The 12,143-nt window shown below is 40.1% G+C and overlaps 1 protein-coding gene across 1 annotated transcript; it reads right to left on the bottom strand.

Annotated features, from left to right (window-relative positions):
- LOC112138326 (leucine-rich PPR motif-containing protein, mitochondrial-like) lies at positions 1-11,316 on the bottom strand. Its single transcript, XM_024260886.2, has 5 exons — positions 11,101-11,316; positions 7,201-7,289; positions 6,918-7,122; positions 1,522-1,649; positions 1-1,436 (listed from the first exon to the last, which is right to left on the bottom strand). Exons 1-5 carry the CDS (start codon positions 11,214-11,216, stop codon positions 1,255-1,257), a joined length of 720 nt encoding a protein of 239 aa, XP_024116654.2. The 5' UTR covers positions 11,217-11,316; the 3' UTR covers positions 1-1,254.
- Between the last annotated feature and the right edge of the window lie 827 nt (positions 11,317-12,143).

Genomic DNA, 12,143 nt, shown 5'->3' with positions numbered 1-12,143 from the left:
AAAAAAAAAAAAAAAAAATTGTCTGATAAAGTTTAAGACGTCAACTATAAATTATACCAAACATGGAACAGAAATAAAACTGTAGTTTCTCGCATTACTTTCAAATAATTTATTTTGCTCCTATAAAGCAGCGATTTTCAACCTCTTTTGTGCCAAAAATCACACGCCAAACTAGTATTTAAAAATGTAAAAAAAAGGAGAAACTCTGTATTTATTTAGTCTCTCCACAATCTCAGTTTTGTAATAATTGAGGCACGAAAGGCTGGAAGTTGCATCTGTTTTTCCAAAATGTTGTAATAAATGTTGTCAATTATATTTTTAACTAAATTAGTTGAAAATTTGCTAAATTAGTTTTTTTCCCTCCAGTATATTCATGTGAAAAGTCATATAACATCAGAAAAAACGAATAAAAACAATTATATATTCTTTCGAAACAGTAATTTATTTTTTAAATATTTTTTTTAAATGTTTGTTCCAGAGTAACTATAGTTTTTATACAAATAAATGATCACAGGATGCTTCATACATTTTACACATTTTACATTTTCAGTTTAACTATAAAAAAGTGAAAATGTTGAAATTTTATTCGTTTTTCTTTCATCTTAATCAAGAAGTTAACTTTAGCAAACCTTGATTTGTCTTTTTGGTTGAATCAATGGCCTCCTTTTAGTTTAAATGAGTCTCTAGACCACTAAACCTGAACGCTGTGTCTTTTATTTTGTTATTACTTCAATTTAAACTTAACTTCAAATTTCTCAAAAGTCTGAAACTGAATTTGTTCTTCATCCAGACATTATTAGAAAACGGTTTTAGTTAGAAAAATGACTTGGACCAAAGACGTAAAGAGACGCTGTAACTTTAACCCAATGCATCATGGGAGATGTAGTGCTTAAACTGACACAGATGCTTCATTAATTCGTTCACTTTTTTCTAGGAGAAGCTACACCGCTAAACACGAGATTTAGCTTTAATTTTGTTGGAACGGAGAGATTTCATGGACCGAACCAGAACAAGGAAGTGAGGACGTTAACCACTTTTTGATTGGTCAGACTGATGACATATGATTAAGCATCCTAGAATGATTGGCGGAGATGGTTGAAGGGGCGGGACTTTTCCAGAAACAGAGCTTTCGGCTAAACCGTGGAGCCGTCATTCTCATAAAAGTGTCTTTAATAGAATCAAATAAACCTGAAAGAAGACTTTTATGATCTTTCATATTCATAACTTATCAATGTTTTATCAGGGCCTGTTTGTTTAACTATATTTTACTCCTGATGGATTAAACTTCATGTTTATCTTTGCTCTTTCACTGATACTCACTGCCAGCATGAATTTAGCATCCTCCACTTTATCCAGATCCAGCAGCTGCAGGAAGAGATCCGAAGCTGGTCTGTAGCAGGCGAAGTGATTGGCTAGACGCTCTGCCATGGCGCTCACTGCAACACAGCATCCAGAAGGGTCAGAGAGCTCCGTGTCTCTGAAAGACTGCATTTTAATTCAGCCAGTCTGGGAGAATCGTACGTTTGTCCAGAGCTTGGTCGTTGCCGGACTCCAGGAGCTTTCTGAAGATGAAGGCCATGCTGGGGTTGGTGGAGTTCGGAGCGGTGTAGATTCCATCCAGCAGCTCCACGGCTGCATCCACATCGCCGCTGAGGACAGAGATGAAGGAGAACGGACATGAAGTTGGAAACTTGTCGGCTATAAAAGTTGGTCTAAATGTATTAAACACATAATCCCAACAGAACAGGCTTTGGATGAGTTCTAAACTTGATGTCTGCATTTGGTGTCTCCAAACTTTACTTCAATTTAAAAATGAGATAAATGAAATAAATTTAAAAAGAGAGCGAAAAACTTCCTTCTTTCCTTATTAACTTACTTACGTACTTCCTTCCCTCCTTCCTTCCTTACGTTCTTCCTTACATTTTTTCTTACTTATGTACTTCCTTTCTTACTTCCTTCCTTACCTAAATACTTCTGTTCTTCCTTCCCTCCTTCCTTACTTTCTTCCATACTTCTTCCTTCCTTACTTCTTTTCGTCCAATTTATACTTCCTTCGTCTTTACTTCCCAACTTCCTTCCTTTCTTCCTAACTTCCTTCCTCCCTTACTTATTTCCATACTTCCTTCTTTCTTTCCATACTCCCTTACTTACTACCTTCTTTCCCTCCCTCTTTCCATACTTCCTTCTTTCTTTCATTCCTGCCCCCCCCCTCTTTCCATACTTCCTTTCTTCCAAACTTTCCTCCTTTCATACTTACTACCTTCCTTACTTCCATCCTCCCTTCCCTACTTCCTAACTTCTTTCTTTACTTCTTTCGATACTTCCTTACTTCTTCCATACTTCCTTCTTTCTTTCCATACTCCCTTACTTACTACCTTCTTTCCCTCCCTCTTTCCATACTTCCTTCTTTCTTTCATCCCCCCCCCCCTTTCCAAAATTCCTTCCTTCCTTCCAAACTTTCCTCCTTCCATACTTACTACCTTCATTCTTTCCATACTTCCATCCTTCTTTCCATACTTCCTTCCTTTCATACTTCCTTCCTTCCTCCCTTCCATACTTTCCTCCTTCCATACTTCCTTCTTTCCTTCTTTCCCTCCCTCCTTCCATACTTCCTTCTTTACTTCCTTCCTTCATTACTTCCTGTCTGTTTTAACTTTACATTACTTGAACTTATTCATAATAAAAAGACAATCTGAAAATCATCCTCTGAAATACTTAAGCTTTTGTACATCAAACCATTTTCAAATAAAAAAAAGAAGCATGAAGGAAAAAAAAAAGTTTCCCCAAACCAAAAATGACCAACATTAATAAGGGTTTCTTAATGAGAACCTTCAAGAATTCTGATCAGAACTTTCCCTTCAGACGTGTGAAATCAAGCAATTTAATTTAGTCTAAAAACATAAAAAAAGGAAAATAAATCTCCATCTCAGCTGGAAACTCCTCAATTAAACAGAATAGAGGAAAGTAAAGTGGTTTGATTAAATAGGATTTAATTAGTGACTCTGAACTGACAGGAAGACGGCGTGGTGCCGTCACACCCAGCCCACACTCGTGGTGTCGTCTTTAAACACACAACACAACAAAGTAAAGAAACAACAACTTAATCCAATTTAGACTCAACTAGAACCAACGAGGAGCAGCAACAGTACAAAACTCCCACAATGCACCTCACCCGGAAGCAGAAACATCCGTCTGGTAACTCAGAGGAACTGAAATAATCAATTATCTAATGTTTTTATGAAGACTTTTTGACCTAAATCTTCTATTTGTTCACTAATTAACATGGAATAATAGATTCTCATAGCTGTTTATTGAACAAAGACCTGTAACTTCTTCTGTAAGAGGATCCTCTGTCAAACATGGCTGATGTTATTCACACGTATTTACGTCCAACCAACACAAAAACTGATGAACAATAATGTCAGCAACACGTAATATGTGCGGTCAAGATGCACGTTGCTGCACTGCTGTGCTAGCAACGTAGCACGTAGCTACTTTAAGAGCCTCCCACACTAAACATTATTGTCGAGTCCACCTTTTTTTTCTTGGTAAGAAAGTAAAAGTGAGTTCTCACATAATTTTCGAAATACGTGCTGCCAGTTTCTTTATTGGTCGAACATACTGGAGAAAGCCCAGCTAGAAAATGCAGCGCTAACGCTAACTTTCTGCTCAGTGATATAAGCTGTGAACTAAAACTTTAACCTGCCAGATAATTTACAACTATTATAACTGTGTTTTGAATCTTAACAGTTTGGCAGATGTATATGATGTTAGGATCCATGTTTTTAAGTTTAAAAAATGTTTCCTGTATCAGCTAAAGATGCTAGCTGGAGCCTTATTCTCAAAGTATGATGACATCATCTATTTAAAGGTAATTTTTGGATGCAATTGAGACGTACAGTTTATATGTTTAATGTAATCCAAACATAATTTAAGTTGTAGTTTCATTTGAAAATGTGGTAAAAGGTTTCTTTTTTTTTACAGGCAAGAATTGTATATATCAATGGTGAAACCTTGTGAAGACTTACAGAAAACGTTTGACTGCTGTCGTTACAAACAAAAGGGAAAATAAAGAATTGATTTGAACTTTTGTTAGTAACCAAATATTTGTTTTCCACCATAATTTGCAAAAAACATCTTTAAAAATTAGGGTTTTTTTTTTTACATTTTGTCTCACCTAGTTGAGGTATAACTATGAAGAAAATAACAGGCCTCTCTTATATTTTTAACCCCTTAACGCCCGTTGTCTCAAATATGCGACACACTAAATCAGCCATAAAATCACGTGCATGTAGCATTTACTTAAAACCAAAAACATAAGTGAATCTATTTTTCCTTCAGGGGTTAAGTGTGTTGCACAATTGGTGGCTGACAGAAAACAGACAAAAACTTTCTATAAATATCAATTTATATACTTTCCTTAAAAATGTCAAACTTCCTTTAGAATTGTATAAAGTGTGAACGTTACATATTAATATTAAATATCTCCAGTACATCAGTATTTATGATGTATTGTTGGAACAAATGAAAAAGTTTCCAACAATTTCATTGGTTGCTGTTTTTAGACTTTTGGAGATCGTATTTTTGTTGTTTTCTTTTCTAATATATTTTTTTGCTGATTTTCCAAAGTTAAACAAAAGCACCAAAAACCCCCAACGGCTCAATCTGGCAGCTCAAGCTCCCAGCTCACACTTTACCCTCCCTGCTGTCACCGGTGGTGATGAATATTTAACCGCCGGGGCGTGTGCGCTCCACTCGGCGTGTATGTGTGCGAGTCCAGAGGTGGGGGAACATATCTGCGCTGATTGTTACGACTGGGACCGTCTGAATTATTCAGCGGCGGGCCCCCTCTAAGTGTGGTGCTCGGCTTTCCGGGCCCGCTTGCTTTTCCGCCGCGGCTCTTAACCAGTCAGCCCGACTCACGTACGGCGGGGAAGCACGTGTCAGAGAGGCTCAGCGCGCTCCTCCCAGAGGTCAGGGTTCAACACGACAGGCTGACGGGGCGTGAGACCAGCTCGCCGTTTCTCACTTCCTGCTGTCCCTCCAAGTTGGCGTGGGCGGCGCGGCAAATGGAGCGGTGAGGCTGCAGTCAGGAAGTTTTGTTCCTCGCCGTTTCAGGCGCCGCGCAGCATCAGGGGACGACGGGTGTTTTTGTGACATTAAAAGGAGTCCATGAATAATCCTATTATGGCTGCGTTTCCTATTTGTTCTGGACGCCCCACTCGCCCTGTAAGCTTTTACTCTAAAAGTGTGTCGCCCTGCATCTCGTCACATTGCGTTAAAATTGTCATGTGTGTCCGAGAGCGTTTACACAATAGAATAAAAGAAACGAACGTGCAGCTCTGCAGGCTTTTGTTGTTGAGATGCAAATGTTGGCCTTAAACCGATGAGGGCAAACTTTTTGACTTGTGGCCCACAAAAGGTTCTAAAACCAAAAGATGCGTGAAGTTCTTTGGTAATTCACCTCATTAGTGAAAGAAATGATAAAGAATCTGGACTAAAATGTGCTTTAATTTTAATTGAGAGTTAATATTTATGTCTTAATTTTGGAGTTTTCATTTAAAAATTCTGCCTTTTGTTCTGATTTTAGTTCCAAATGTATCAGTGGGTTGACGTTCTTCAGGAAAAACTATAAACTAGGAGGTCACACACATTCCTATTCTCAAGTCGTCACATGGTGACGGATGCTTACGGAACCGTCCGCATCTAAAATGGATTTTGAGGTTGACCCAACTTGTCATTTTATGACGTCCTGGCTGTTCCAATTAAATCAGGGTTCCGTGACCTCCAGGCCTGGTACCGGGACGCATGCCAGTACCCTAACCCAGTCCGGTACCGGCTTAACGTCAAGGTATTGGTACCGGTCACAACCCGAGGGTCGGTCCACGTTCAGGTGAATGCCTGGTCCAAATGCGCCAGTCCTTGGGACACGTCCAGTACCAGAAGTGGTACAGAACGCAGAACAGGGCACTAATCCAGCACTGGACGCATGCTAGAACCCTAACCTGGTACCGGACGCACGCTGCTCCTCTAACCCGTTACGGTACTGGGTTAAGGTTAGGGTATTTGTACCGGCCGCATGGCGAGGGCGGGTCCGCATTTGGACAGAATGCCCAGTCCGAACACGGAAAGGTCTGTGGGACGTGTCTGGAAGTGGTACCAAACGCACACCGGGGCCCTAACACGGTACCAGAAGCGTTATCGGACCCACGCCGGTACCATAATCTAGTATCGCTTCTGGTACCGGGTTAGGGTACCAGATGTATGCCGGCTTAGTGGCCCGGGGTGCGTTCGGTAGCTCTTCCGGTACCGGCAGCGACACATGTTGGTACCCTAACCGGGTACCAGAAGTGGTACCGCACACACAACGGTACCCTAACCCAGAACTGGACGCGTGCTGGTACCGGGTTAAAGTTAGGGAATCTGTACCAGATGCGTCCCGAGGACCGGTCTGCGCTTGGACCGGGCATTTTGTGCGATTACAGACCCTAACCCTAACTCTCGGGACGCAGCCGGTACCAATACCTTTATCTTAACCCAATGCGTATCGGGTTAGGGTACCGGCAGGCATCCGGTACTGGGTTAGGTCACCAGCTCTCAGTACCAGGCCCGGAGGTTGGAGAGCCCCGATTTCATTGGAACAGCCAGGATGTCAAAAAAGGACGAGTTGGGTTTACTCCAGTCAGTTTTAGACACGGAGGGTTCCTTTAACCCTTGTGCTCTCTTATGGGGTCCAGATGACCCCACCCGTATATGGATGTGTGACCCTCCCATGACAAAGGTGGACAGGATTTTAGGTCTGTCACGGACACCAGAGAAGATGAAAAATATTTGAAAAAAACCCAAACCCAGATGTAAAAATACAACTCCAAAATAATAATCCACCAACTCTAAACCTTCGTTCTTGGGGGCCTTACTTTTTGATGTGTGCCAAGGCGGTGTTGTTGACAAACACCATGGAGGACAGGTTGAGATTTGTTCCGAGGCTGTTGACCAGCGACTGCACCTCCTGGATCCCCGCCACGTCGCCTTGGCTCCCCAGGGTCTGGACCAACCTGGTGATGGCGAGGTTGAAGGGAATTTGGTCCAACTGAATCATGGCCTTCATCCTCTCGAGACCCTCTGGAAGGAAGAAAACAGGAAGTAAGAGCATGTCGGTTTAAAAAAACATGGCTGCCGCCGCCTCTGTCCAGAACTCACCTTTAGCCTGGCCTTTCTTGCAGTGAGAGACGATCAACAAACTGCTAGCAATGTCGCTCAGCTTGAAGCCCGGAACCTGAGCCTCTGCCCTGTTGGAATAAAAGCATAAAAAATGTGTTTATTATGTTACTGGGATTGTTATTGTTACTATTGTGATAGATATAAATTAACTTTTTCTTTGGCATAGATGAAACAAAAACATTAAAGGGAAAATCGACTTTTTTTAAATATATTAAAAAAGTTGAAAACTTTCAACAGAGGTTCATAAGGTTCAGAGTTTCAAAATAAAATACACTCTGAGTCACATAGGATCTTCACAATGCGGCAAAGGTAGTAAAATAGTGTAATTTTAACCGTTTATTTTACCGTTTGTGGAGCATCTCAGATAGAAATTTGTAAATATAACAAACTAAAATTAAATCAGAGTTAATTAAATCAGCCATACAAAAAATGCCTAAGTTAGCCAAAACTGCTAGCATGTAGCTGAAATATTAGCTAAACTGCAAAATAGCCTAAAAAACAAAAAAGTATTGCCCCCATCTGAGACTGAGAGCTCTGAATTTTAATTTATTACATTTTACTACTAAATTGTGTAACATTGTAACATTTGAATGTGACTGAGACTGACTTTTTTTGTGCTATTTTTTTATCTATTTTGTTCAGCCATTTTGAAACATTGAGGTGTTAAATTTTATTTTTGGAAATATGGGGTAATATAAACCTCTTGTGTTCTTTGAGTAAAATACTTAAGTTCTTTTAAAAATCTGATCCTTCTTTTCTATGTCAGAATTCTCATCCTAATCCCTAACAACTAAAAAACTATTTAGTGCGGATTTTTACACTACGCTCACTACTTTACTCTTGTTTTTTCTAAACGCCGGATATGACGTCACCAATTTCACGAAAAATTGAAACGTGTATTTGTGAATTCACTGTGTTCTGATGATGAAAATATGGATAATCTTTTTTGAAATTACATTTAAACGCGTTTTTTTTTTCGCAAAAATTGTTCGACCGCAATGCATTTTGGTCTATATTCGATCATGTGGTGATCAGCGAAATTTCTGGTGTACTCGATTAAGGAATTGTAGATTCAGACAGCAGTAGAAAATGGCAAACACACTATATAGCGAGTAGTGAAGGAATTCAGATATATTCTTACTGGAATTGGTAACTTGTAACTTGTGATGGAGTACTTTCTACAGTAAAGTATCTGTATTTTTACTCTTCACAGCTTTGTCGTTGACCAACCCTAAAAATAGTTGCATCATCTGCAAATTGATGACCATATTGGAGTCAAAACACAAAATCGCCGGTGTATAATGTGTATAATAGTGGGCTCAAAGCACAGCCCTGAGGAACCCCAGTATTGACGACAATAGTAAAGGAGGTGTAGGTGCCCATCCTTAAATGCTGTAGTCTGAAAGGTTAAATTTTTCCAAGATGTGCCGCTTTATTATTGTTTTGTTTTAAATCACAATAGCATTTAAATAAAGTTTTGCTTCGTAATCTGCATTAAAAAGCATATTAATCTATATTTTACTACTGATGCACGATGGAGCAAGACAAAGAAATGGTAAATTTTTACGCTTTAAATACCCCACGTATGAGTGTTTTTTAAGAACTTAGATAAAAAACAAAACAATAGAATCCACTATTCCATGTAGTTATTTTTTATCCGAATGTTTTTGACTGAAAACACACAATTTCATTGTGAGATAATCTGTACAACTAATGGAAAAAAAACCTTGCATGTGTTGCACGGACGGCTCATACTCGGATGGCTTTTTTTATTATTTGTGTTCTATGTAATCCATGTGGGATGAGCGGTTTCTATGAAAATGAAAAAAATGTATCTATTTATAATATGACATCTTGATATTAGATCATGCACAAATGATAGATTTTATCCGTGAATGAGCGACGCTACAAGAAAGTCCATTATTACGAAGTTTAAAGCCGATACGGCGGTGTACCATTAAGGGTAAATCTTTATAATCTGCGATGAGTGAAAACCTCTGTGCCATCTTTAAGGCTTTACATTTTGTGTCATCACATTTGGAAAAGCGCCGGTCTCCGCGGAGACACAGCGGATAAACACATGAGCTGAAAGATGGAAGACAGGCAAGACAATAGGAACAAATCTGATTGGCAGCAAGTCTGAGTCTGGCGTAAAGCGCCTGCTGTGACCTGAAAATAATACAGACATCAAGCTGTAGACGCTTGTGCAGCCTTTTTGCGTTGCGGCTGAACCGGGAAGCTCCTCGCGGCCTCCTCACTTTTTCATCTATTTGCCACTAAAACCTCAATCAAACTTGGCTCCTGCCTTTTTTTTTCCTCTTTCTTTATTCATTATTATAGCCCTGCAACCAGATTAATCCTTCCACTCAATTGAGCAGCAGGCTGGCAATCCTTATCGCCACGGCGACGCCAGGCCAAGCAGCATCCGGCAGCTGCCGCGGAGGGGTCACGCCAGAGATTGCAGCGGTAACAGGGTCGCCGAATGATTGCCGTGGAGACCGAGCAGTGGGGGGTCGGAATTATTCTTATCAAGTGGGGGGGAAATCTCCACGCACGCACCGCCGCCGCCACTCTCACCTTCCTCTTCTAGGGGCATCGCCTTTTAGCCAATGAATTCATCCTCCACCTCTCATCGTCACTCTCTCCCAATCCCTTAATCTCACCATAAGCACCCCGCTGCTCAATTCACGACAGATTACCCCAAAACAAACACGCACTCACACACATGTGTGGAGAATTAATGCCTATAGCGTCTTCATTATCCCCGTACGTGATTAAATCTAGCCCTCCTCTCGTTTACTCCTTTTTATCTCCGTCCTTTCCTTCCCTTTTCCAGCTTTCCTCCGACTCTCCTCTCAGCTCATTTCACTTCTCATTAAGAGCACAGATAAACTAAGCTTTTATCCAGGCGGGGATGCCATAAACCAATTCAAACAGAGACTGGAGATGGGTTATCGCTCGTATTGCCTTGTGCTTGTTCAAACACGGCTCGAAAATTGATACGATTATTCTCGTAATAAAAGAGTGCGGACCACATAGAGAGCTGAAAACGGGGAAGAGACTGATAGTGTAATGGATGTTTTTACATGTTTTTTTTTTTCTCCCTCCTCTTTTCTGTTCAGTTTAGTCACTCCGACCACTCTCTCCGCGCACGCCATTATGTTATTATTTCCATGGTTCGGTGTTTTTCTCTGCGGAGAGAAAGTGATACAAAGAAAAGGAGATAAAGTAGATTACCCAAAAAGACAAATAGCAGAAAAGATCGGCTCTGTGCTAAGCTTACATCTGTAATACCTCTGTCCTGCCATCCATTTGTGTCCGGGCTCAAGCCCTGATATGGCCGCGGTAACACCACGCCGCAGGATACATCACTAATTGGAAGAAGATTGATGTTTCTGCAGAAATTCATCCTCTTCGCGGAAATTCAAAACTAATCTGGACATCCGAGTGGGTGTGTATCTCTGGGCTTAGCAGGGACCATTGTTCATATCCAGCAGGGTTAAGGATGTTACGCACAATCACTTTATAATCCTCGTGTCTACCGAGGAGCAGCGGTTTTAGCCCGACGTGACCTCGGTGCGACCAGCGGAGATCGAAGGCTGGAGTGGCGGAGCATTAACTACACGACATGTTGACTTTTGGTGTTTTCATGTTCGGGACCAAAACACGGCGCTGCGCCATCTGTCCAGCCTGAGGCCGGACATTTCACCAATATTAACGGCTCTAAGACCTCAAAAATAGAAGTTTAAACTGGACGAGAACAAAACTGAAGTTTAAAATAACTGTTGGAACAGGGTGGGCCTTGAAGGCATGGGAGACTGTTTGCTTTTACTTGCTTTTCTCTGTGCATAAAAAGCAGAGAAATGACCAAAAACTTACATTTTCTTTACAACCATGGCGTCTTCAATGAATCCCTGAGACAACAGGGTGCGGATCAGGTGGTCAAAGGCGGTGGGACCAATCTCCGCACCCTTTTTCTCAGCGTCTTTCAGCATTTCAAACGCTTCTGCAGAAAAACAAAAACAGAAATTACAGGTTTTATACAAATATTTCACCCGCGAGCAGTTCAGAGTGGACAGACACGCCCCCACCTGTGAGCAGCAAACATGGTATCCAGCTGGATCAAACTTCTCCCAAAAAAGTATTTTATCATTTTTCAAAAACAAAGAAAATTTATGAAAAAAGCAAACAAACAAAAATAAAAAGGAATTCCAGGAAAAAAAATTAAAAAGCAGTGAGAAATTCTTATTTTTGGGCTGACTGGCGTGACTTTAGCATGGATTTTTTTGTCCATTCTATTTTGTAATTTTGTAAAAATTCAATTTTTCCAGACGGAATTTTCTGTTTTTGCATGATTTTATGTCTAGTGTGTAAATATAACATGGAGAAATGACAAAGTAAAGGTGGTGTCTCATAGGAGAGGTTCTACTGATTAAAATGATATCAAACAAGCAAGAAGGTTAGTCTTCTAAATTAAAATGACAGATAATTCAAATATAGAAAAATAAGTTTTAGGCCCTAAAAAATAAAGGTCAAATACTGTTAGTCAAAGAAAAAGAGGCGATAAATTGCAAATAATTTTTTCCAGATTTGCGATTAATTAGTTAATTTCTTTTAATCATTTCAAGGCCTTAATAAATATATATGTATATACACACAAATACAACTGCCACCGTGCGATAGGAAGGCATCAGCAGAACCTTTAAGATTTCCTTGCTTCTCACCAACACAGTGGCATTTTTTCACATTTTCTAATCTATGTTTATATTTTTTCTCTTTTTAAAATTTCTTTAACTTCTTTTTTCTCCTTCTTTAGGTCACTGTTTTGTCTGTAATTCCTGACTTCTAAAAAAGATTCCAGTGTACTTGTTGTTAATATGGACAAATGGCAATAAACTCTTATCTTATTTCTAACTTGGTTT

Source organism: Oryzias melastigma, unplaced genomic scaffold, assembly GCF_002922805.2.
Source record: "Oryzias melastigma strain HK-1 unplaced genomic scaffold, ASM292280v2 sc01133, whole genome shotgun sequence".
Taxonomy (NCBI): domain Eukaryota; kingdom Metazoa; phylum Chordata; class Actinopteri; order Beloniformes; family Adrianichthyidae; genus Oryzias; species Oryzias melastigma.
The sequence above is the reverse complement of the archived record's forward strand: the minus strand, read 5'-3'. Positions and strand labels throughout refer to the sequence as shown.

What these genes read in the sequence shown, in the direction of transcription:
- LOC112138326 (XM_024260886.2), bottom strand. Translation starts at nt 11,216, where the DNA reads ATGCTGAAAGACGCTGAGAAAAAGGGTGCGGAGATTGGTCCCACCGCC. An exon ending in CAAGAAAGGCCAGGCTAAAG is followed by an intron (nt 7,123 to 7,200) that starts GTGAGTTCTGGA and finishes TCTTCCTTCCAG; the next exon opens with AGGGTCTCGAGAGGATGAAG. An exon ending in GCCTTGGCACACATCAAAAA is followed by an intron (nt 1,650 to 6,917) that starts GTAAGGCCCCCA and finishes CTCTGTCCTCAG; the next exon opens with CGGCGATGTGGATGCAGCCG.